This window comes from Buteo buteo, chromosome 14, assembly GCF_964188355.1.
Source record: "Buteo buteo chromosome 14, bButBut1.hap1.1, whole genome shotgun sequence".
Taxonomy (NCBI): Eukaryota; Metazoa; Chordata; class Aves; order Accipitriformes; family Accipitridae; genus Buteo; species Buteo buteo.
The window spans coordinates 24,992,834-25,020,404 of NC_134184.1; the positions used below are offsets into that span (position 1 = coordinate 24,992,834).

A 27,571-nucleotide genomic window follows, 5' to 3' on the forward strand; every position below is an offset into this window, starting at 1 on the left:
GCCTGCCTTTTTCTCAGTTATGGATTTGTTTGAAATAACAGTGAAGTCTAAAGTGATTGCATCAACATCACAGATTGTATTATAAATATGAATGAACCCATTGTAATGGACTGCATAGTAATATATGGCAGGCATTTGTCCTCCCCATCACAGTAACAGCTTTTGTAAAGGAAGAATAGCTGTGACATAAGGAAACATGTCACTCTACAAGAAATTATTCCTCCCGTTGTGAAAGAGTAACTGCATCAAGCAACAGGTTTTTAAACTACCCCTAATTTTATATTTTAATAATTCAACATTAGTAAGTGTCTTGTATTTCTTTTAACTGAAATCAACTGAAAGCTATGTATAAAAAAAATAAAGTATTTTTAAATGAGCAGTTATTTAAACAACATTGCTGTTTGGGGGGAAAGAAAGAAAGAAAGAAAGCAGTTATGCATGGTTTTCTTTATTTTGGAAAATTACTTTTTCTTACCACTGCTTAAAAGCAATAAATGCAGTGAGAATGGAAAAAAATACTCATTTTTTTCCAAATAGGAAGTCATCAGGTAGTGCAGTGATAATTGCAATAAACTAATTTATGACCAGTGATGAAAGTTCAGTTCTTCAAAGAATTGAAAATTCTTCATATACAGTATCATCCAGAGTGGGGTGTGTTGCTTTTTTTTTCATTTTTCCAGAGGGTTATTGTCCACAAGTTGATATCTAATGTCTTTAACGCTGGACACTAGACATTTCCCAGTGCCTGTTTCTAAAAGGTGTAGTAGTGCATATCTTTTTAATTGCTTCTGTCTGTTAGAGTATTCCTTATAGTCTTAAATAAGGACATTTTCTCTCCTACTACTCAACTGCTTTTGTTAGAAAACTCTGGCTACCAATGAACAGCTACCACAGTCTTACTTGCAATGGTATGCATCCTACTGTAAACCAGTTTCTCTAGTAAGAAGGACAATACTGTATATTTGACTTACGAATTACACAGGTTATTGAACATTGAAAACCAAGTTTTCAAATGAGGACAAATGTAATGTTTCCCATTCATGGGAGTAAAACCTTGTCGTGGTTTAACCCAGCTGGTAACTAAGCACCACGCAGCCGCTCACTCACTCCCCCAAACCCAGAGGGATGGGGGACAGAATCGGAGGGGAAAAAGTAAAACTCATGGGTTGAGATAAGAAGAGTTTAATAGGACAGAAAGGAAGAAACTAATAATGATAACAATAATAAAATGACAATAATAATAATAAAGGAATAGGAATTTACAAAACAAGTGATGTACAATGCAATTGCTCACCACTTGCTGATTGATGCCCAGTTAGTTCCCAAGCAGCGACCTCCCCCAGGCCCACTCCCCCCAGTTTATATACTGGGCATGATGTCACATGGTCTGGAATACCCCATTGGCCAGTTTGGGTCAGCTGCCCTGGCTGTGTCCCCTCCCAACTTCTTGTGCCCCTCCAGCTTTCTTGCCAGCTGGGCATCAGAAACTGAGAAATCCTTGACTTTAGACTAAACATTACTTAGCAACAACTGAAAACATCAGTGTGTTATCAATGTTCTTCTCATACTGAACCCAAAACATAGCACTGTACCAGCTACTAGGAAGATAATTAACTCTATCCCAGCAGAAAATAGGACAAACCTGTTAGTAAAACAGTTACAAAAATAAAAATATTATTTCCTTCAAATTGTGAGCATGAAATATGACAGAACTTATCTTCAATCTGCTGTTGCATTTCATTGTTATTTTTTGAAATATTATGGCAATTATTCAATAAAACATTTTACATGAAGTCTTCACTAAAAAATACTTTAAATTTTGTCCGAGAAAGCTAATGATTTTCTCCACAGAGTTCATATATTTTCTTTGCTAACCCACGTATAATTGTAGCTTCTAACCTTCAAATATTTACGTTTAGACAAAAACAGTTCCAGGAATGCTGATTTCATATTAGCAGACATTCTGCTTTACCCTGTAGTAGCTTTTTTTTTATTTTATTTATATTTTAATAAATACAGCAAGAAGATGTAATTAATGTATTTTTGAGAATAAAATACTGAACTGATGCTATATCTAGATGTATATTATTTCAACCCAATAAAAAAAATTCTCATGCTTTGGTAATAATAAAGGACATTTAATTAGGCTAGAAGAGAAGCAATATGAAGCATCAGTCAAAAATATTCAACATCAAAGACATTTTTTCCTTGTCATGTCATTTCTTCATTTCTATTTTTTATAATGTTTCTTCAAACCTAAAAAATGCAGGTGATGATTGCTCTCTTAAATTGGACCTAGCATCTTACTGTATTGTAACTTCCTGTTGTTAAATGCTCCTATTTAGTGGATTTCATGTCTCCACATCAAATAAGTCTGCACAAAATCTAAGTGCTGCTTTGAGCCCTAGATTTATATAATCATAAATTTGGATATCTTGCCTTTCCCTATCCTTCCTTTCCCTATATGCTATCAGGTGCAGCTGAAAATGATTTTCCAACACACTCTCATCCATCTGAAGTGTTTAATTCTTTCCAAGATGCTTTATCATCTAATGCAGATTCATATATAGTCAATGTTTTATATAAATATGTATAATTAACTATCTCACAGTAATTTTATTACTATTAGCTATCTTACTAATCTGTCTTTTTAAAGAGGTCTTAAACACCATTTAAAACCAAGTGAAACTACAAATGAAAACAGCTGGTTGAAACTAGACCTGGTGAAGGTCCCAGGGTTAGAAGGCAAGCTATCCTCTCATTATGATCTGATTTAGGGTTAAATCCTCAGAAAAACAATTGCAGTTGAAACTAGTCTGTTGTTACTGAACTAACACAAGAAGTACAGTCTCGTCCTAATGACATTCATGTCGCCCACCAAAACCAAGCAGTCAAGAACTGCTGTTCTCTGAATAGCAGAAATGTCTTCCGTGGCAGGTGAGGACTCCAAGTCCAAGATTTACCAGGCTTTCTGGGTGGGGAAGTCATGTCAGTGCATCCTCTACAGCCAGCCAGCTATCAGCCACAACGCTACTCTCAACGGTGTCTGTCTGCCATGTACCCCATTTAGCTACTTCAGCCCACCTCTCTATCTGACTTACACCACTTCTGTTTGAAAAAACATTATTTTTTTTTTCAAACAGAGTATCAGTCAGAAATTGCTGTTCAAAGCTGGCAGTTCTCAGGCAGATTTAGACACATGTAAAGGAGGTAAATAAAGTTCACGGTCTGACATAGGCATATTCTGCTTAATTACATGGGATCTGATTTACTTGCCCTCACTATCTATTTAAAACTAATCTAAGCTAGGCTCTCTCTAATCGAAAGAAGGCAATAGAGATCTAAATTATGTGCTTTTAATTGTGCTCTGAAGATTGCCTTTTTCCCTTGACTAGTCCTTTGACAGTGCAACCTCTTTGCCATTATTGTCCTGCAGAGTCAGGCACAACGATTCTGCACCAGGGCTACTATACGCTACAACTATTTTATTTTAGTGAAATACAGCACTAGTGGGTGCATGGGATCCGTACACAACATCCCACACTTTGTGTTACACTCAAAATTTATGTAGTTTGCATAGTTAGTACAGTACAAAACAACATCAGCTACCTACAAATTGTTTATCTACTTGCCTATAAAAAAGGTGTCTCCTAAATTTGAAATACATTTCAGCTGGTTCTTTGTGTATCACAGTCATTCCTACATGCATGAAAGAATATGGAGCTGTGCCTAATCCAGTGAGGGAAATTTCCCTCTGATTCTGCCAAATCAGAATTTCAATTCTGATGGGCATAGGTCGTTAGGATTTGTTTCTCAATGAAAGATGGAATATAGTGTTAAAGTCTATTAAACATAATGAAAAGACTAATCAAAATAGTCTTTTCAAAAGATTGAGTCTTAAGTAACTGCATGTGTTCCTTTCATACCAAAAATACCTTTGTATGTTGTTGCTTTATTATTATTCTTGCATTTCCTATGTTGAAACCTTAATGCTTTTCTTTACTAATTCTTTAGCTTTATGTTTTATGGAATAATTCAAATTTACATCATATTTAGTATGGTTACAAGCGAGAGGCAAATAATCTTTAATATATGCATAAAATATTATAAGATCCAATGAAAATATTTTGTTTACTGCTTATTTTGAATGGCAGTGAGACTATATGAATTAAAGTAGTGCTGAATAACAGGTGCTGTTATAGTTTTTATCACTGCATACTATTTTTATCCTTGTTTTTAACTTGCTGCATACTCAACATAAGCACTGCTACGGGATTTTTTTTCTTTTTTTTGAGAGTTCATAAAATGTTTTCATGGGACCCAAATCACTCTTCCTTTAATTGTTTCATCTACTACGCTAGCTATCTTAACAAAAATTCAAGCACACAGGCCTGAGTAATGTCTAAAAATCACAGAGTTGCCTTGCCAAGCAAAGCATCGCTTTTATATCTTCATCCCTAAAGACTAAACTTAAAACACGTAGTCCTCTGTGGATGTGAGATTCATAAGTTTGAATGTACACTACTGGAGTTTATAACTTTTGCATGGCCAGGACTAAATCTAAGCCAACTTCAGTTTAAAGCAGTGATGATTTTCATGTGAAGGGTAGGATTCCATATACCAGTACAGAAGTAGGAATCATTTATTTTATAGGCTGATTTTAAATCCAGAATAGGTTTCCAGCTTGTCAGAAACTTGCAAAGCTACACAGAAGCATGGGTATCAAATCTGTAAGAGACAGGAACCTAAACAACTATAAGATCTATTTCTGTGTAAGAAAAAGATTAGTGAACATGGATTTTTTAAATGGAAAAAATTGAGATAGCTAATGGCTGAGCAGCAAACTTAATAACGGCAACTTTCACATCTACACTTCTTGTCACTATGTTATACACAAAACAGAATTCCCCTGTTCATATCCAAAGTGTTCACTATAGCAACCAGAATATAATTTATTTCAATTCTATTCTTTATGCAACCAAAAAAAGCTTTGTGAAATTCTATAGCTTGTGTAAAATAGGTGGTGAGATCGATACCCATAATGTTCTATGAGGCCTTAAAATCAGTGAATCTGCACCCTGTCCTCCCTCACAGACAACGTATGATCTCTACAATCTGCTGTCACTGTCCAGACTAGGAGCTCCATCTTTTATGCAGACTTTGCTGTAGTCAAAAGTCGGAAGCTTCCAGATACAGAAGTCAACTTTAGATGTTTGGAGTGCAGGCATTCACATCTGAGTTAGTTACCATAAGCTCTCTTTACCTGTTTAAAGTATCTACATTAGGGTGAAATGAAGCGCAGTTTAGAAGTGCTTGTTTCTCCTCATTGACTGTGAAGGGAGCCTAAGGCAACCAGCACAAATTCATTCAGTCCAGTGAATCTTACACTGGGATCAATGGCCTTTGGTCAGGCACAAGGATGCACAGGTCTAAGTATGCTTTTGTTTCAAATAATTTTATACAACACTGAAGAAAAGAGCTGGTTTTGTTTCTGTAGCTGCAATACATATGTATCCGTAGTCAACGAATTATATGTATTTCATAGTTGTAGTTATAATAAGCCCAGTTAGATTTGTGGTTTCTGGTTTGAAATTTAGCGTATTCATTACCACAAAAAAAAAAAAGTTTGTTAATGTAAAGAAAAGGGAAATGCACCTACACAAATGTAATCAAACTTTTGGTTTAAGCTGTATAGTCGTACATAATGAAAGAGTTAAATTTATACATCCACTTCAGCTTATTGAAACTGTCCTGATCTTAAGCTTAACTTACGGAAAAAATCTGTGTGATTAATAAGCTCAGAAAAAGCAAACATTTTTAAGAAATGTCAGATAAATTCTCGATTGCAATAGCTGAATTCTTAGAGGCAGAGGATATTCTCCCTTCCCCATTGTTTTCCTCAGTTAAGATGTTTCTGGAGTAAAAATATACAAATTTCTGGCCTACTATTTTTGCTCCAAAATTTTTACAAATGTCTTTGGAGTCTGCTGAATTGTTATTCTTAACACTGCTGGCTAATGTTGAGAATCTAGATTTGTAAGTGGTATTATTTTATTATTATTTTATTACAAAGGATGTTACTTTGAAATTAATACTAACATGCTTGAGATTTGCATTTTAATAAATTTTAGTTAGACCACAATGAGCTGCTGAACATTGGGAGATTTTTCAATAGCATTTGTTTTCCTTCATTTAAAACTATGTGGGTATAGCATCACTCTTTTGAAATGAGCACTAATGAAGATGCTAGAAAAGGTTTGAGACTATAACTCTAGTATATTTAGTATGAGTGAGTAACTTCATTGATGAGCTAGCAATGTGTTTACAGAACATATTCGTTCTAGAAAGAAGTGTCATTATGATAATTATTGCACGTAGTGTGTTTCCTAAAAGGTGTTTTTAGCATCTCTTTAGAATATGGTGGGAGAAAAAGAATTTTCTTTTTTAGAATTGTGCGATGGTTGTGCCTATATACGACGTGAGAGTAACCTATGGACATCCTGGTCTGTATGAATTTATGTACACATAAACTGTACGCTTACCTTGTGTTCCAAAAAATCTTTTCAGGTGTTCTCAGTTGTCTTAAATTCTTGAAGAGTATCCACAGAGCTTCTAATTGGCTGTCTTCCAATATCTTCAGTTACATAAGGAATAACAGGGGGAAAAGAAAGTGAGGAGATTTCTGAATTTATTATTCTTCTGCACAAACAAGTGATTTCCATCACAGACTAACTTGGTTCTGGCAATAGGTTGTTTTATGCAGTTTTTTTGTCTGCACTGAGTAGGCATCTATAATCAATGTAGTTGCGAAGTAGTAACAATGTAGTTGCGAAGTAGGCAAAGCTCACCCAAAAAGCAGGTTGAAGAGCACAGACAGTGCAAAGAATGTTTCTGCCATGAACAAGACTGATGGTGGCTGGTTTAAAGGCAGTTCAAGTGTCTCTGCACGTTTGCATGTGAGAAGGAAATGCCAAATACATTGCTTGAACGTGATCAGGGGTATGTGCTCGGAGCCGAAGTCTAGGCTTGTAGAGGGGTGTATGCCAATATAACCTGATACAGTAAACAGCCGAACAAAAGCCTAAAGAGTAAAAAACGGAATTGTGTAAAAGTCTGCCTTGAAAGTCTTAAATCTGTCACGTGAACAGCTTTCATCAAGTTTAAACACACAATGGCAGCCGAGCGAGTACGGCGTTGTTACAATATCCGCAGTTTTACTGCGTGTGCCTGGGGTGGAGTTCACTTTCCCCAGGGCAGCCCGTGTGCTGCTGCCCTTTGTACGAGCGACGAGAACAGCGGGGGTACTGCACCGGGGGTACCGCACCGGGGGTACCGCAGTGATGGTACTGCAGTGGTGGTACTGCAGCAGGGGTACTGCAGCAGGGGTACCGCAGCGGGGGTACCGCAGCGATGGTACCGCAGCGGTGTTGGGGCTGTTGCTGAGCAGTGCTTGCACAGCCCCGGGGCTTGCTCTGCCTCCGTCCCCAGAACACACACAGCAGGGAGGCTGGGGTGGGCAGCGGGCTGGGAGGGGACGAAACCGGCACAGCTGACCCAAACTGATGCTCCATACTATATGATGTCACGCTCAGCAATAAAAACTCAGGGAAAGCAGGAGGAAAGGGGAATGTTCATGGTTATGGCATTTGTCTTCCCAAGCAACTGAGGCCCTGCTTTCTGGGAGGTGGCTGGACGTCTGCCTGCCAGTGGAAAAGAGCAAATGAACTCCTTATTTTGCTTTGCTAGCATGCACAGCTTTTGCTATCTGTATTAAACAGTCATTATCTCTATCCATGAGTCTTTGCTTTCCTTCTATTTTCTCCTCACCCCATAGAAAAGAGGAGTGAGCAAGAGGCCGGATGGGTGTTTGGCTGTTGGCCAGGGTCAACCCACCACAACAGTAATTCTTTTATAACGTATTACGTTACAACCTTAAACGTTTTTTGAAAGGATTACATTTTTTTCCAACTTCCTTTAGAAAGTCAGTTCACATGTTTTATGCTTTAATGTGTCATAGTATGAATAATATTTAGCTGAATGCCCAGAGTAACTGAAGAAAGAAAAGCATTAATGCTAGTTCAGATAAACTTCAGTGGTCTTTGCTGTAATCTGTTGTCTTCTGAATGCTTGCACTGTTCAAGCATTTACATTTAACATGAGAATGCATTTGACCGTGCATGCTACAGAGAAATAAGTTAAGCATATATTTTTCTCTTTGTGACTGGCTGGCCTTGTGTATTATTATTTTAATTACCCCTCAGGCAGTCTTCTGATGTGTGATCATGTGCAGGTCAATGTTCTGCGAGTCCTTCAACATGACAGTTCATAGAATAATTATCCTGTCATCACACCTTGATTCATTGTTACGTCGTTTCTTGGGCTTTTTCTCTTACTCACATTTGCTTAGCAACCAGAGCACACGTCTCTTATACTTATTATTCAAGTAATCACCCTCTGCAGCACATAGATGCATCAATTAAAGCTTTACAATGAAGTATATTGTTCTGTGTAGAATCCTCAGGTGTCAGGAATTAAAAATTGATTTTAAATGGTGCAGGCCGCCTTCAAACAGCTAATCTGTGTTTATATTAAACAAACAAGCATACTAACAATTCTAAACAAAAAAAGTGATAGGTCACAATCAATAGGAAATGGATGATAAAATTATATTCTATTCTTAAAGTGCTTAGTCTTTTTTAGAGATTTACCAATTTACCTGCAGCTCTGAAATGTCTGAGTGCTGAACATCTATTTTAGATGTTTTTTCAGATGAAAATCAATTTTATATCTACTTTATTTACTCTTACCTATATTCTTTGTAAACATTTTCTGGCTAATTTTCAAATTTTGGTAAATTTCACAGGAAATTATTATTAGAATGAAACTCAAACACCCAGAAGCTGTCAAGATGGTTCAGTGATTTAATGTTGGGGTTCTGCAGCTTTGACTGTAATCAGCAGATGCTCTGGCATTACCATAAATGTTTTCTTAACTGTCTGTGTCAAAAAAAAAGAAGATTTTTCCTGTTTGGAGTCTGTGGTTTCCGATTAAATTCGGTTTGGCTTCTTTTGCATAATTAATATACTATGATGATCTCTAACCATTTGTTTTTAATATCACCTTTTGAGCTAAACACATTTGCAAGGCTGCTTCATAAGTCAGAACAGACAAAGGAAAACCGAGTCTATATGTAAGAATCCTTTGTTTCGGTGGCTTGGAAGGTCTTACTGCCTTCTGCCTTGATTTCTCAGTGAGTCTAAAGGGTTTGGTTTTTCAGTCTATCTTATTTTTTCATACACTACATAAAATTTTCTCTCTAAGTTCTCCTGTAAGGGAGAGAGGTTTCTTCTGTAAGCACAAAGATGTATTGTGTCTTAATTTTCTTAAAATTAAAAAAATCCTCTCTTACATAGCAAGATTAACTTCTGTTAGCTGGTTATCACTAAACAATAATTGCGTGCAATTGATTAGGGAAAGAGGAAACTGGAAATGCTACAGTTGGCTTCTGATTTTTTTTACACACCGAAGTGGCTGCTAAGAGTCTAATTGTTAGAATATAGGGCAGTAAATACATTCATCACGTGAAAAATGCATACCATTAATGATGTTAAACACAGCATTTTGAATTCACAATGACTGGATTAATTACCCATGCCAATGTGTCTCGAATTTGTCTCATATGATAATTCAGTGATATTTGGAAGAGTCAGTAAAAGCCATCTTTAAAAAATAATTCCGCTTTTAGACTCTGTTGAAATCCTGGTCCCTTTTCAAAGCAATTTGTCACACTTGCAAAGTACAGTTGTTGGTGTCAAATACACTTACAGCTGGATCATGTGTGGAGTAGAAACATTTTTTTATATCACTTCTCTCTCCACACATGAGCAAGGCCTAATTACAGTCCATCCCAAAGAGAAGAAATAATTAAGTGAAAGCACATAGCATTAATTAGAGCTTCATGTAAAGAGAGAGAGAATTGTCAAAGGAATATATATGCAATCTTGCAGAGCAAGTGGAAGATGAATCACTTTTCCTCTGCCTTTATTTCCCAATATTTAGTTTTGTATGAGGATCTTCTTGAAAATGTACTATTTCCTGCTACACAGTTTCAGTCTCCTTGATGGCATGCTTTTGACTGTTTTCTGCAGAACTTTTGCAGAGGAAAGAAAGGACCATAATAATAATGCTTGAACAATTAAAGTTACATGAACTAAGATGATTTGGCTTCATCCCATCTCCAGTGTATTCATGAAGGCAATCTTGGATGTTAGTTTACACGGGTTGAACTTCACAATCAGGTCTGCTTCTGTCTTGTTGAGAAGCACCCATGCTATAAAGAAGCACAGATATCTGTAAGCTGACATCAATGTTGTGTAAATCTTTTTTCAATCTACTTAGGATTTGGAGTTCTCATAAATACTTTTCCAGTTTAGTAAATCACTACACTTTCACCTGTCACAGCAACAACAGCATGCAGTGCTCTCTGTTGCCCTTCTTCCCTCCAGAGACTTGTTTTAAAAATGTTTTAAAATGAGAGGTGCCTGAGAGCCATATGCTATTCTTGCAATCTTTAGGATAATAGTGAATGACAGCCCACTGTGCCTGTGACCAGTGTGGGCAAGAACTGCCCCAGGACATTGATCCTGTGCCTGTTACAGGAATGTGAGAAAACTGTTTCTACTCAACTGTTAAAACTAACACCCACCTAATTTACTTTTAGCTCTAGCCTCTCATCTTTATGTTGCTCCCAAAAACATTTGCACAACTCTGTAGATCCCCCTTTTCCTTTAGAAGCAGACTGATTCCTTAGGAGAGAAGTGCAACAGGTGATGAGGGAAAGACAATTTTTCCCATTGGTTTAATCTGACATTACAAAATATTTGTGCTCTATCTCCAGGCAATGCAACCTACCAATACTCTGATTGCTGATATAAACCTGGGAACAGAAGTTTGGGCTAAAAATAGGAAATACAAATTGTATGGGTTTGTAGCAGTTATTCGAATAGTTAGGGAATAGATTGTAAACGTTTAATATCAAGAATAGTAGATAAATAATTTAGTGTTAAATTCTTAAGGCAATTACTAGACATAGTTACATAGGTTTTTTTAAAATGTCTATGCTAAATAGTAAATACTTAACAGAAAAAACAATGTTATTAGAACTGCAGTGAGTGGAATCTCATAAATATCAGGTGTCTTTAAGACTTGCTTTGTTGTTTGGATTTGTTGGGGGGGTTGTTTTCCAGAGGTAGGAGGCTTCTTACTGTGGTTTTTTCCGCAACAATTGGTAAAAGACGACACAAATTGTGTGTTTCTTTTCCATTTTGGTTATTTTCATCAGCTTATTACTTATCATTACCCATTGCAGCTGCCAGTGGCTTTCCTTTGATGGCAGCAGTCTTTATGCATATTCCTGAAATTCTTTATCAAAGCATACCTTGAAAGCCGTATTCATCTATAGGTAGATGCTATGCAGACAGGTTTGGGGACTAAATGTGCCTACTGCTCAAAGGCATCGGGGCAGTTTAGGATGTGGGATCTACATAAATTATCATCGGCTGAACAGAGGATAGCTTTAGACTATGGACCTTTATGTATCTTGTCACAGTTCACTGACTTATACAGTCATCATTTTTGACTCTGTTAACTCTAAAGACGATTTGGAATGGCAAGGTACAATATACTTGTGAACAAAGTAAAAAAAACAAGTAATAAACCACATTTCAGGAGTTTAAAATAGTCTAACTATATTAACTTCCAGTTTTATCATTGCAATTTCCTGATCATTTCCTGATTTAAAGAAGAGCAAAAATTGATGTTTATCCTATTTGTACCTTGGGACAAATCCCATAAACAGCTAGGCTGCATAACATTTCTGGCCACTGCCTGAAGACCCACTGCCACAGGGTATCCATGTGGATCAATATTTATCTTTTTACCCACTTCGTCCTAACATAAATAAGAAGATTAATTTATTATTTATTAATACTAAGGTTATGCCAAATTATTTATCCATTTTGAAATTAAAAGACTTACACATTTAGTTTTTTAAGAATGATTCAAACTGTCTGTCCTGGTTTCAGCTGGGATAGAGTAAATTGTCTTCCTAGTAGCTGGTACAGTGCTATGTTTTGGGTTCAGTATGAGAAGAATGTTGATAACACACTGATGTTTCAGTTGTTGCTAAGTAGTGTTTAGACCAAGTCAAGGATTTTTCAGCTTCTCATGCCCAGCCAGCAAGAAGGCTGGAGGGGCACAAGAAGTTGGGAGGGGACACAGCCAGGGCAGCTGACCCAAACTGGCCAACGGGGTATTCCATACCATGTGACGTCATGCCCAGTGTAGAGACTGGGGGGAGTTGGGGCAGGGAATCACCACTCGGGGACTAACTGGGTGTCGATCAGCAGGTGGTGAGCAATTGCACTGTGCCTCATTTGTATATTCCAATTCTTTTATTTTTACTGCTGTCATTTTATTAGTATTATCATTATTAGTTTCTTCTTTTCTGTTCTATTAAACCGTTCTTATCTCAAGCCACGAGTTCTACTTCTTTTCCCGATTTTCTCCCCCATCCCACTGGGTGGGTGGGGAGGGAGTGAGCGGCTGTGTGGTGCTTAGTTGCTGGCTGGGGTTAAACCACGACACTGTCTGCTCTAAAAATCAATAATGACCACAAAGTAGGTTTCTGGTTTTGAAGGTTATGATTTGCAGTTTCCTAGAAACTCCTAAATGTGCCTTCATTTGGGGAAAGATGCGTGAGAAGACACAGAAGATCTGTAGCGTTCGCCGCATATCAAGGTGCCACGATTAGATCACTGATCAACACCCAGACCAGGGAAAGAGACAGATAACACACACAGTGTGAGCGCCAACTTCCACCTTTTATTGCGCAGTTAATTCCTTTTATACTAACAAGGGGAGGCGGGATTACAGGTACGTCATAAGGCTGCGACTAACCCTCTAACTTTCCGTGACATCACGAGATCTTCCGAACGCCGAACCCTACAAAGATCCACTGTAATTTAGAGTGAAATAGGGAGGATGCCAAACTCCTAAATCAGAATTAGCCATCAGACACCTTCAGAGTTTTCTTCTCTCACTTACATAAAAACCTTGGGTGATTTCTGTCAGTAGTCTGATCCACACTTTTGTTCTCTTTTCATCTCAACAGGCATTCAAGACTTTCATTTAAATCCCAGTAACTTAAAGTTGCATTTCTTGTAACAAAAGTCATTGCCATATAGAGGTGAGAATATATTAGTTTAAACAAAGAAATTGGTCCCTACTCAATGCAAATGCAAAATACATTTGGAAAAGATAGGAAGAAGATTGAATGGAGTGATCAACAGGCACTTAAAGTAGTCTTTTAGAAGATGTAGGTAGGTAAGGAATTAAAAGAATTTTTAAAGGCTTTTCTTTAGGGCCAAGTAAAAGGGAGCTGGTCCAGCATAGTTCCTCTCATCACAAATTAGTTTGCTCACAGTTTGTAATAGATTTTCTTTGAAATTCAGTTTCTATAAATCCTCTGCTAGCCTCACTTGGCACTGACATACTCTATTCTTGCCTTTGAAATGAACAAAACCCCCTATATTCACTGTTTCTGAAAACTTTGTCTCATCTAAATTGAACTTACTGATTAGTGTTTGTTCCTTGTGTTTCACACCTTTTTAACACAATACTCAAGAACAGCAGCAACTGTTAAATGAAATGTGCATAAAAATTATTTTTTTTAAATGTTCCAAAAATCAGTGGCACTTTTCCATGCGTCATTAATTATTGTCTGCTTTAGATTAGTCAAGTTGTGAGCATTTAGCATGAAATACTAAGGTCTAAGAAATTACTTATCAAGCAAAGATCATTCGAGTATAGCTACCACTCCTTTAGGTGTTAGGGCTGGGGCTGCAGGGTATAACTGAACTAAGTGGTAACAACACACAGCACTCTTTTAACATTTCAGAGACATTCTCCAATCCTACCCTTGTCAGCCACAGAAATTGTTGAAAAATATGCAACTAAGAAGAAGTGGCAATAAAAAGTATTTAAAGTGTTTTCCATTATACTATCCAGCAAGGAGCTATCCCATTTTTTGAGTGATGTTATGTAATAGACACAGACCTTCTAGCTATAGCAATCTTTCATATTATGTCTAAATTCTGCTTCTGGGTGGTAAGGCAGGCTTTTAAGAAAGATAATTGTGTCTTCTTATGTTCTAACACCAATGCCAAGGTCTGGGAATGGATTTTAGAAGGCCAACTTTGGGCTGTATAAATGACATTAAGGAAACATGGGTGCCTGAAAAAACTCAGGGCTTGCAACTGTCCAGTATCTTAGGCACAAACAGGAATAGGGGATCAGTGGAGGAAACGAGACTCCCATTTCATACTTGAGAGGAAAACAAGAATTAATTATTTTCTTGTTGACATTTCTGATAGTAAAAAGCCAAGAGTTTGGAATCTGGAAGTTCAAAATGACAATTTTTAGAATTGGTGGGGTGTTTTAATGGGAAAATTTACAATTTCTTATGTCTAAGCTTATGTGGTGTTTTCTTCTTGGATAGCAGCCAAACTCCCACCCAGCCGCTCATTCAGTCTTCCCTTTGGTGGGGTGGGACAGTGTGGGGAATAGGAACAACAGGAGCAGGAAAGCTCATGGGTCAAGATAAAGACGGGAAGATCACTTACCAGTTACTGTCACGGGCAAAATAGTCTCGACTTGGGGAAAATTATTTTATTGCCAATTTATATATATATATATATATATAACTACTGATCTGGGTACTGGGAAACAAAGAAAGAATCAAAACACTTAGGGAAAACACACTCCTCCTGCTTTCTCAGGCTCAGCTTCGCTCCAGACCCCCCTCCTACCTCCTTATTATCACCACAGGGTACACTCGGTCCCATCAGTGAGGCAACTAATGGCACAAAGGGGCAACAGGCTCGGCCGTGTCCTTGGGTGGGCAGGTTGGAGCCGGCTGGAACCGGCTGGAACCGGCTGTGTCCAGCACAGGGCAACCCCGGCCACTCCTCACAGGGGCCGCCCCGCAGCCCCCCTGCTACCAAAACCTTGCTACCTTCACCCAATCCAGCTATCTACTTTAGAGCTGAAGCTAGATGCAGCTGAAGTGGGAATTCAGGACCTCCACTTTGTCCTGAACTTAAAAACCAAGGTCCTCAAAATGTCTGCCAGCAGTGGTCACATTCAGCCTTTCAAAACAAGAGTCTACCTAAGTAAATCTCAACCGTCTGAAACATAAGCCAGTATTGCCCAGTTTATATCAGAAAAAGTAGTTCACGCTTAGAAACTGTTTTGCGGGTTTCCTCATATCTTCAGCAAAGCACCAGGGATGCTTTATACTTTGGTATCGGCAAGGGAACCCTTTAGGAACATCTCCAGACTAACTTCTCATGGGCTTCTGTTTATTTAGGTGGAGCATATGGGGGTATACACTGATATCCTCACAAGGCTCATGGTGTGTGACCATTGTCTAAATACACTTGGTAAGGTTACACTGGGACACGCGTGACGATGCGGTTAGTGTAATTTGTGGAAGATGGCCAGGACTTCCACACAGATGCTGGACTGCTGCAAGCATTCCAGCTTGTGGGAATGCTCTACAGCGGCATCCAGAATCAGCACATCACACTGTTGTCAAAAACACGTCCTCTTTTCCCCTGCTGTTTTGCTGGGAAAACGTGAGCGCAGCACCGACACGGTGGTGTAGCTTTCCCCTGACTTTCAGTTCCATGGATCAGGGACATGGAACCAGAGACAAACTACGGCACCGCCCTGGGGAGCCAGTGATGAGGATTATGGCTGGGGCTGTTACTTTTCCCAAGCCAAAGCCATTTGTCATGGGGACATGCCCTCAGAGTAGCTTCTAGCACAGGCAAGTCATGACTTAAAACATAAAAATAATTTGCATTGATAGTAAGGTTGGTACGTGAGGGCTTTAGGAAATCTCGGCATAGACATAGCTTCAGGAATATGATGTAGCATGCAGATCACAAGCCAGAGAGATCAGAAATATTCCACTGGGTTTTTGAGCATTTTTCCCTGTTAACTTGGTAAAAGATGTAATGAGGTTGTAACTGCAATTGTTCTTTCTTATGTTACGATTTTGTCATGCCCCACATTGAGATGTATGACTGTAATACACACATATAATACCACGTAATGCAGTTCTCCTTATTGTATTTGCAACTTTATTTTTCAATCGGTGTACAAGTATTTACATAAAAACTAATATGTCCTTAGTATCAAGACTTTTATTGAGAAACTATGCAATGAAATAAAGCTTTTCAAAGTCCTTTTTTATTTTAAATATTTATTAGTCGTTTTAAAAAAATCCGTATCTCTTCTTTAGTGAGTCTCTTGCAATCATTTTTGTTCTCTACTAAAGGTAATATATAACAGTATTATGCAGGATTTAAAAATCTCCAACTGATCATATTTTGCTTCCTCAAGTTCACAGCAGGCAGGTCTCATGCTGCTGATTTTTTTTTTTGTTCACATGCTAGTGCACAATTTCCTTTTTCTGAATATAAAGTATGTAGCCTTTAATAGATTATAAGCATATCATTGTAAGTTATTCTATGCTAGGACACCATTTAAACTATGGAAAGCTATTAAGCACAATTTTCTGTCAACTGAATTTCCTGAGCATTGCTGTTAATCAAAGTAATTTTAAAAGACTTGTATCTAGATGATAGTAGCTATTTGGCTCTGGGTTATGTGACTATGATTTTGAAATGTTTTTGATTAACAGCAATGTTCAGGAAATTCATATCTGTGAAAACTGAATTTTAATAGGTCTGAAGGACCCACAAGATTTAGATATTGAACAACGGAAAGAAAAAGATTTAAATGCCATGGAATCTGGACACCGAGACTTTAGTAGTGTACAACGCGATCTCTGCCTAACCCCGTGCCTGGAAGCATTCAGTAGCAGTAAAGTCAAAACTATTATGGGTAAATGTCTTTTCACCCCAGTGTTTAGAAAACTTAAACATGAATTCAAAGTTTTTGCTTTTTTTCATCTGCAGAGTGGTTGTTGTGATACAGGTGAACGACAGGTTTTGATTACTAAAAGTGACAAAACATTAGAAATTTGTCTCAACTAGTTCCAATATATACAGCCAATTAATAAGTTCTGGGTTTATGCAGTGATTTTTAATGTCTGATTTCTTTTTGTCTTGCTACTGCCGGAAGGTACACCTTGCTACAGTAGGTGGACAAATAGCGCATCTCCAGAAATGTAAGCTTTCTTTTTAACAAGATGTCATGTAGAAGTGCCTTTCCATGAGTAGTTTTCTTTTAACCTTCTATAACTTTATTATATTCAATTCTTTAAAAGTGTATTTGAACCAAGGTGTGTAAGTGTGTAAATATATTTACTTTATTCTGCAATTTGTTTCACATATAGTTTACTGCCAAAAGCACAAACCAAATGGACGTGTGTCCGTGATGTAATGGCTCAAAGTAGTTTAGGAAAAGTCTGTTAATATCGGTATGGTTTGTGGATTTTCTATGGGTACCCTTGTCCTAGAAACATAGGATTAAAATGGTGGCCAATGTCACTAAGCCATCTCCTTGCTTTTGCAGGCAGCCATGTCAAAAATTGTCTTCAGAAACAGATCAAATTCCTGCTTATAACTGGTTATGGTTTTTTGCTCTCACTTCTATATGTGCATTCCAAAACTTCATTACTCTGATGGTTCAAAAGGTTTTAATTTCTAATAGAAATATATTAATGGCTGTTTATTCTTGTGCTTACTTTGTCAGTTAATCTCAACTTGGGGCTTTTCTTGAAAGTAAATAATTCTATGCTTTATAGCCTTTATCACACTGAACTAAGGAAGTCCAGCTCTTCTATTGTTGTGATCAAAGTTACATGCTAACCTTGCAGCAGCTTGCAGCCTTGTAGTTTTAAATTCATATGCAAGGTGCATTGGCTTTTTTAAACCACTGTAGCGTAGGATTTGAGGGAGGTGTGGTAACAATCCAAAGTCACGCCAGTGGAATGAATGGGGTACCAAATCACCAATGCATGCAAGTTTTGAATCGGTGTGTGAAGCAGTACAGGGTGTTTAAGAGTTTGGGTTTAACACAAATTAATTCCTGCTTGATTAAAATAAAAATTTGGCAGGGTAGACATTAATTTCTGAGGAATTAGTGAGACTTTTTACCTTGCTAGTACCTAAACTAATTTTAAACTTTGACTTAAATGGAAGTGATCTTTCACTCTGATAAGAAGAATGCCACTAGCAGCTTATATACCTCAAGTATTACAGCAGTTAATTCTTTAGGTGCATGTTTACCAAAGTGAAATCTAGGACTGTATGTAAATAGGTATGCTTTCTGAGCCAGGCCTAGCAAAGTTCAATGTTTCTGAATGAAATTCACAACAGCCAGTTTACTAAGCAGGGAACTGCCTATCTACACATCTGCTAATACTGGACATGCACTTAGGCGTAGTAATGCTGTATGGAGAAGCTCCTCCTTGATTGAAACAACATATACAGTAAAGATGCCACATGTTTTAGGAAGCAGCTGAAATAACTTTGACATGATAAAACTGGACTTAGATAAAATGTGTGTCCAAATTATTTTTTTAATTCACACTACCTGCTTAGTGTTTTTTGTAGCATGGCTGAGACCAAAGTGTTCTCGTTATTTAGGAAGTGCTGCTAATCACTAGGTAAAGTGTCATGTATTAAGACCATGACACTTTGTGATTTTTCCAGTGAATCGTGGCATCTTCACTGCACAGCAGTTACAACAGATGAAACAAGGACTACTCACATAAACTGGCCAGTGATTAAGGCACTTTCCCAATCCCATTTCCCACTGTTGCAGGACCCCTCAGACTGAAGGGAAAGACACTGGTCCTTCAAGTTGAATGCTCCACTCATTACTCTATGCCTAGAAAGTCACAAATATCAACACGATTGCTGCTGTTTTAAGGGGGGGGGGGGGGGAGACACAGCTGTAGTCAGCTTTACCCAGTCACTATCCCCACGCAACAATTCCAGACTGTAAGCAGCAAGTTATGGGATACACCTTCCTGCAAGGCTGAATCAGTTACCGAGTTTCAAAGTGGGACAAGAGTTTACATAGAACCCAACATCTACTACTTCTTAATAGCTAACTTGCAGCAGTTCCCTGCTTAGACTATTTGCTGCTCTAAATCTCACTCTAAGGCACCTTACTCTGCCCCTCGCACACTATGAGAAACTGGGGAAAATATAGCTAGATTTTACTTTGAGGCCTCAGTTCATAAGTGTTCACCACCTCTGTTATTTAGTCTAGTTCGTCATACCTAATTGATCCTCATGCTTGAGTATTTTGGGGTGAAGATGCCACTGAACTGCAAAGTAGTTAAAAGTTGGTTGTTGGTATACTTGAGAAGCTTACTTTCAGGGTCTAATTTATTTTTTTGCCTTTTTATAAGTCCAACACCTATACTTAATCTCTGATTATATGACAGTATGTTTTCTTCTACTTTAAAAAAATGTATTGATCTTCAAAACACCAAGTATTTTTTCCACTGCCCCTAGACTGAAAGTAAACAGAAAGGGCTATGGTGCAGCTAGTATTTTGTATATTGATACAGGTAGCATGCTTTTATCAGCCTGCAAATATGTGTTCAGAATCGATGACTATAAACATTTAAGTAGAATGGGATATTTAAGAGTGTACACACCGGGGATATTTTAATTATATGTGATGGTTTTATTATATGTAATTATAAAGATGTGTTCATACCCAATCTTTGGCCTCCTGTAATTCAGGAGAACTGAAATGTATGCTGCTGCATCTTCAGGGTCAAATTATTTTCCATAGTATAAAATGGAAATTACATTTTTCAGCTAAGTGCAAAATTCGGCTATTATCAAATTTTAATTAAGAATTGGTTATCTGATTTAGAAGATGATAGAAAGAAGGTATTTATTTTCTTCCACTTGCCAAAAGGTGATCGTACTTACAAAATTTGCTGAGATTGTCCAAGAAAGTGTGTAAAATCCTCATCCATCACCAAGGGCCCCTGGTCAGGGAATGACAGTGCAGTAAATATCTTCAGCAGCTGCCTTTTAATGTACAAGCTGTTTTCGGTAGGAATTTTCAGCACTCACATAAAACACACTGTCATGAGTGACTGCCTGTGCTCCAAAGTCATTACTACTGGGATGATGGAACATCTTTCAGCGAATAACCAAAAAACTTTAAATGTCATGTCAAGTTTGTTGAAGCCATTTTCAAGCCTTGCTCAAGGTTACATGAATATTGAGTACACCTGTTTTTAAAAAGTTTGAGATCTATGAGAGGGACCACTCCTATGCTGGTTTAGAGAACAGTCATTTGATTGGGGGGGGAAACAAAAAAAGAAATCTGTCTATTAATACATGTCAATTGAGCAAAGCTTCTGGATATTGACTGAGTGCAACTTCTTGTGACAGTCAATGCCAGTACTGTTTAGCAAAAAGTAGCAAGTTATGCAAATTCTTAAAATTGCTTAGCTGTAATTTCCTTGGCACAAAGGAAAGAAAAATTATTACAATGGATAATTAAATTGAAATAGATTTTTTAAATACATTTTAAAATTTGAACAATTAAAAAAATACGTAGGTAATGTAATTTACCAGATAAAATTTTGGAAGACACTGAGAGGTGGCGAGTACTCTGTTTTCTCCTTGATTCCAGTAAGAAAGGAGGATCCTGTCAGGCTCTATATGTGATTTTATAGGAAATATGGATGCTAATCTAATGGAGTCATGTAAAGTCTCTATCACTTCCAAGGGACCAAGCCCAGTGCTTTTGAAGTGATAATATTTTTTGTCTTGCTTCCTTGGCAATTATTACTCCTTCTAGTACATCATCTGCATGTAAAATTTTGTCTGATCAAGAGGTCTTTTATATTACAAAATATTGAAACTGAGTATTTTAATAGTGAAACAAGGTTTGTTTGGTTTATCTTCTGCAGAGAACCAGAAAGGGCAACTAGAGAAATCATGTTCGCACCACAATATCAGTTTAAACTTGACAAGAAGCCCAGTCACCAAAGAGGTTACTTATGATGTGGAAACAAGTTCTACGGCATGGAACAAGGCTGTTGGGAGAAAGGAAACCTGTCATGGAGAAGGCAACAAAGAAAAGAAAATGGATCGTATTGGCTCTCCTTCTAAGGGAGAAGCCATGCCAGAAGTAGAAGCTCTCCTGGCAAGACTGCGAGCACTATAGAATAATCATATAAAGGATTAAATCAAAGCTTAAAAACAAGCTATGATAGCCTACATCTTTAAAGATACACTAATTTTCTATTATTGACATTACATACTTCTGAGTTCCGAACTTCTCTGTGGATAAATGATCTACTTCTATGCTGTTTGTTTGCAAGACTGTACAAAATGATACTATAGTTTTGCGTAACTGCAAGATTATTTTTATTGTATGTTTTTACCTACTGAGCATACAAAAAATATCAGAAGAAAACATATACTAAATTATTCCAAGGCACAATCCTTTTAGTGGACAAACTGCTGACCACATGTTTTGAGAGCTTCTCAAAATAGGAATACCTTTTAAATATTGTTAAATCATCATGCCTGGGAATAAGGGTCAGTAAGTAACAGAAAAGGTAATCTTAGTTTTTCTACTGCAATTTCTAGATTTTAGCATCTAAAAAGTATTATTATAGCATTGTTTGCAATTATAGTAATAGGAAATATGTATCATATAAATCAGCCATATTCCAGTTTGAGTTCATCAAAGAGCACCAAAGCTTGCTGAATTATATATATATATGTACAAAATGGAAATCCATGGACAGTGAACAAAAAGTCTATGCAAAAAATATACTTTATGTGTGATTAATATATCACTGCTGTTAAGCTTAGTTATGATTATTATATCAAAATAATATATACAATTTCTGTGATTGCAAAGTTTTGCAATTGTGTCCATAGTGGGGGAAAATGTCTTCACAGTTATTTACCAGTGTAATATTTTATCTTTTCACATGTGAGTTAATATGTTTCTATAGAAGGAACATGTAATGAAAAAGGTTTTTACAATTGGTTTTTCCCAAACTCATTTTCCAGTAGCCCATAAAGTCTTATTTGCTGGCACAATAGGAATCTTGCACATAATTGCATCTCTTTTATCGCACTGTCATTGTACATTGTTACATGTTAGCTATCGTATTTATTAATTGCACATCATAAAGAATCGCTACCTATGTTACCAAGTAGGAAGCTACTATTAGTATCTTTGCTCCATTATTTAAAGCTTCGTTATTATAAGAGTGTATTAGGTAGCTAATATCTTTCTTCTAAATTACTCTATTTTTCTTTACAAAATGCTGAAAAATATGTCTTTCAATAAGAGTCAGTTACACGAAACCAGTGTTTCAATGCTCCAGTGCTTTTTATATCCTTGTTTAAGTTGCCTTCGTACTTCCTGCACTAAACATTAATAAAGTTAATTAGAACTCAGAAACTGGGCCTGTTTATATGTACTGCATGGAGGGTTTTTCAGCCGTCATGGGAATCAATCTCATGTTTCTGGGGCTGCTGTAACTGTCATTATACCCTCTAATTCCATTTCCTGCCTTAGCTGAAAAAAATAAGAGGTATAAACAGAAGTCAGGGAAAGATACAGAGAAAGCCTATCAGACAGTTATTTCTTCAGCTCTCCTTGCAAACAACGGGCAAAGCTGTCATACAAGGCCACCTTTGGTAACTTGAAATTGCATAGAGTAACCATAGAATTGGGGCTTAATGCAACTTTAGTGAATAACTAGAAATACAACTACTACTAGTTGTTCCCCTAAGGTCTTCTGCACCTCCACTGTTAGACTTACTGCCCCCATTTACAGGGTGCGGTAAAAATTACTATCTGCAAAGTACGATATGCTTGACTAAACAAAATGGTGATTCAAACACAAAGAAAATGTATGTTGAAGGAAAAAAAAAATAACCATTCACTGGCTGTCTTCAGCTGCTGAGGATGTGCTAAAATAAAAGAGCTAGGAGTAGAGAACTGTCTCTGAAATATTAGCAGGGTGACCTACCAAGTGAAGGTGGAAGTACAAACTCATTTTCCTGCACACAGTAAACTTGTTCATTTAAATTAGCGGGTAATACTCCACAACAGAAAACTGACAGTTCAGGACACTACTGTGTAGTTTATCAAGCAAAGAAAAGTTACAAAACTATCTATCTACTGAAATTTTCAATGAACAAAATGCTACTAGCAGCCTAGCATCTTCTGATTTTAAAATAAATATTTACATTTAAATTTATAAATCTTAAGCTACCTTTTCTTACAGTTTGAGAAGCTTTTAGAAATGTATTCCAGGGCTTTTAGTCCTTCTAAGATACCGTGTTTCTGAATTAATCCTTTCAAGCAGCCATCAAGTTAATTCACAGTTTCTTTTGTATTACTAGGAGAATAAAAAAAGCTATACATCTTAGAATCTGTGTAAATACAGTATGTATTTTTTTCCCCTTCAGTATTTCTTTGTACCATCATAATTTGATGTATTCAGAGTTCAAGTACACAGTCTAGTTGAAGTACACAGTAAGTTTTCTTTCTACATTTCATCTTTCTTTAACTTCACTTAGAAGCAACAAATACACAGGACATTTTTGATAGGAAAAAATGATTGTATTGCCTAATGAGTTCAAGTAAAAATAACTTTGAAAGTATTATGTCTGTATTCTTTTTCTGTCTTTTCTGTTTTTATTAAAGTAAAAAACTTAGCTTCTAAATTATATGGAGTAAATTTCTTTAATTAAATTTAAAAATTAATTCCTTTATTCAATCTAAAATTTAAAGTTAACTCAATCTAAAAAGACTTAATGGTGTGTGCTAGTTACTTTTAGTAAGCCATTTTTTAGTAAGTATCAAGTCTATTCCTTGAAGTGAGGGATTGAGCTATATACCACTTCTGCTAGATATTGAAGAAGGTTTCAAATACCGTGCAAAACCCTCTCTTTCTGTAATTCACACCTGAAAATTAAATCCTTATAAAAAGAGCTTCCTGATTTCTTCAAACATGACTGTTCAGATAAAAGCATTTGAAGTAATCTTGCGAGGTTCATTCCACTGCTCCTTTCTACCTGAGCAGCAGACAGAAGGCACAAATGCCCATGGCTTTTCTCACCAGTGAAACTGTAAAGGTCTAACACATCGTTTTGATTCTTCACGTTCATTTTGGATGACTTTTCATTTCACTCAGTGTGCTGGTTTTGGCTGGGGTAGAGTTAATTTTCTTCATAGCAGCTGGTAGGGGGCTATGTTTTGGATTTGTGCTGAAAACAGTGTTGATGATAACCCAGGGATGTTTTCGTTCCTGCTGGGCAGCGCTTACCCAGAGCCAAGGGTTTTTCTGCTTCTCCCCGCACCCCACCAGCGAGCAGGCTGGGGGGGCACAAGGAGTTGGAGGGGACACAGCCGGGACAGCTGACCCCAACTGACCCAAGGCATATCCCACACCATACGACGTCATATCCAGCAATAAAAGCTGGGGAAGAAGAAGGAAGGGGGGACTTTTGGAGTGATGTCATTTGTCTTCCCAAGTCACCGTTAGGTGTGATGGAGCCCTGCTGTCCTGGAGATGGCTGAACATCTGCCTGCCCATGGGAAGTGGGGAATGAATTCCTGGTTTTGCTTTGCTTGCATGCGCGGCTTTTGCTTTCCCTCTTAAACTGTCTTTATCTCAACCCACGAGCTTTCTCACTTTTACTCTTCTGATTCCTTCCCCCATCCCCCTGTGAGGGAGGTGAGCGAGCAACTGTGTCAGTCTGAGCTGCCGGCTGGGGTTAAACCATGACATTCAGTAAAGAATTTTGATTACTACATCCAATTTTTACTTTATATATACACCATATTATTCATGGCGGTGGTCTAAATTCATATGTAATATTCTAATATTTTGACCTTATCAAAATATGAGTGTTTGCGATCAGTCTCTTCAAGCTGCATGCAACCAATCTTGACACCTGGTTTGTGGACCGTAGGTAATATACTATTCTGTGTAAACCCAGAAGGAAAAATGATGGTGGCAACTTTATTACAAAATAGTACAACAGCATCAGGAGGTGGTGGCTGCCATGAGATATGATACTGCTCTGAATCAGGCACTTCATTAAAGGAGCATGGACTAGCAACCTGAAAAAACTGTAGTTACTTTTGGTTGCCCATTAATTATGGCCATGCTACTGCTTAGGAGAGTGAAAAGACCACATGTTGAAAAAAAAATCTCAGATGCAGTTGTTACAAACACCTTTCCTCCAACACACTGTTTTCCTTGTTTTACCTCATATGACCAGTTTCAGCCTGGCCCATCCAAAGTCACACTTTCCAGAGCTGAACAAATTAATGCTGAGCAGCTTGAGGTACTGCAGCCCTTTAGGCTTTTATAATAAAAGCTGAAAAAGAAGACATTTACTGCTAACACTTTTTCCACATCCATTTCTAATGAACAGGACCAAATTACAATTTTTACACTAAACTTTCCAAGCCTTACAATACTCAGTAACTATAAAACAAATAGGCAGCAAGCAGGGGTCAATAAAACCTAAGCTATGGTACCTAAAACATTATAATAAGCAACCAGGGTCAAGTGAAAGAGCTCAGGAAAAAAGCAATTACATGACAACATTGTTTTCTCCAGAACAAAATCCTACACCATTTTCTATTTTTTTAATGATGTGATGTGTGGGGTTTACACAACTGAACTGCAGCAGAAAAATAACTTCACTTAAAAGTTTGAGGAACTGTTTGTCTAGTTTATGAAATAAAAAGAATTAGAGGAATTGCAGATTTTAACGCTTTTCAGTCTAATTTTGTGCCAACATTCCTATATATAAGAAATTCTAAAATTACCATCTGCTATTAAATTAACTATGCCACCAACTAACCAATTGATTTAAATTTTTTTTGGCACGTGAAGCAAGCACATTTTCTTCCTTTCCAAATACACTTTCTACATCACACTATTTTGTGTTTTACCTGAAGTACAGTATTAAGATCAGGGCTATACATCTCACTGTAAAACCATGCTGGTAAAGCATTCTGGTCACTCTGAGACCTGTGAAGAAGAAACAAGAGATGGTCCAGATAGATAGATAGATTTTTTCTCTCCCTCCCAGTTACAAAGAGAGCCATTAAGTTTCATACATTAGCTGGGTACATTTTAAACCCCTCCATACTTTTAATTCAGTAATGCAGCTTTTTCCTTTTGTGATCCATGCAACAGCATACACTGAAGAATTATTAAGGGAAATATTTTCCGGCAGCATACCAAAAATACACTGAGCAGATGACTTGCATGCAACATCAGTCCTATATACCATAGGAGGCATAACACTTGAATGTAATCCAAACAGAGGCAGATAAGGTATTTCACTCCACCAAAACAAAATAGTTCCGTTCATCTAAATGAGCTTATTCCACTGCTGATACCAGAATTGCATGTATTTTGAGAGGGTAATATACCTCTATTTTTAAATCTGTGTTGTATTATCCAGAAAAATAAACTATGGAAAGACAGAAGTGCAGAGACTGGGAAGCAGAGTTGATTAATGTGCTGCCTGATTTCACTTCTGGGACCTGAAATTGCATCTAGTGCAGAATGAAGCAACTGGGGGAAAAAAACCAGTCTCATCTGACATCTTTAAAGGTCATGAAGGAAATGATGGTGGGTGATCCAGAGTTGGTATGGCCACAGGTGTCTTGTCTATTCGAAGACATATATCAGAATATCCTCAGAATAGCAGTGCTGTTGGGCTGTTAGTTCTCAGAGCCCTCAAATGAATAAAAGGAAGGAAAAGTCTGACAGAGATAAATGTGAGCCCCCATAAAACCTAAGAATATTTTCATCTTAAATCCAAGCATCAGTCCTGCTCCTATTCACTTTGATAGCTAAAGGAAGAGCATGAGGAGAGAGAGGAGTCCGCATAATGCTCATACGTGCCGGACACTACTCGTGGTAGCTGCAGTGGCTAGTATTTCAGACTGGGGAGAAAGCCACAAGGGCCATGGCCAGCAAATGTGGGCTCAGATCATGGGATTACAATAAAACCCCCACAGTTCTATAGGCACACACGAAGTAGAATTGAAAAAGACTGTCTTCTAAAATGTTCAGGTGTCAAAATGGCAGCAGAATGTGTGCATACTCCTGATATCTCCTAAAGACAGCTATTACATCAACCCGCAATTCTGATGACTCCATGCAAGCTACACACTCAGAAGGAGCTTTAATTCTCAATTATTTAGGCTTCTTTGTTATATATAGTTCAACCTCTAATTGAAATTTTCAGTCCAAAGCAAGCCATATAAACTTTGCAGTCTATAACTGTTAGCAAAAAAAATGGCTTTGTACAAGCTCTGCTTAATTTGTTGCATTTTAATGTGAAGGTTGTTGCCCGTAGTTGAAAACATGCAGTGCAACAAGACTCTTTCCATTAAGTAAGACAGAAATGGCAATTATGCAGTCTGTTGATCGGATTTTTTACTAATGAAGGGTACTTTCTGTTAATGGATAGGAAAGCAAAGCAGTCCAGTC

At 37.4% G+C, this 27,571-nt stretch overlaps 1 protein-coding gene across 1 annotated transcript in view; it reads left to right on the forward strand.

Annotated features, from left to right (window-relative positions):
* DIAPH3 (diaphanous related formin 3) overlaps positions 1 to 23,670 on the forward strand; it is a 238,607-nt gene extending 214,937 nt beyond the window's left edge. The window contains exon 28 of the mRNA XM_075046101.1: positions 20,984 to 23,670. Within this exon, the coding sequence (XP_074902202.1) occupies positions 20,984 to 21,240 (257 nt within the window). The 3' untranslated portion in view covers positions 21,241 to 23,670. The remainder of the gene's footprint in view (positions 1 to 20,983) is intronic.
* The last annotated feature ends 3,901 nt before the right edge of the window (positions 23,671 to 27,571 follow it).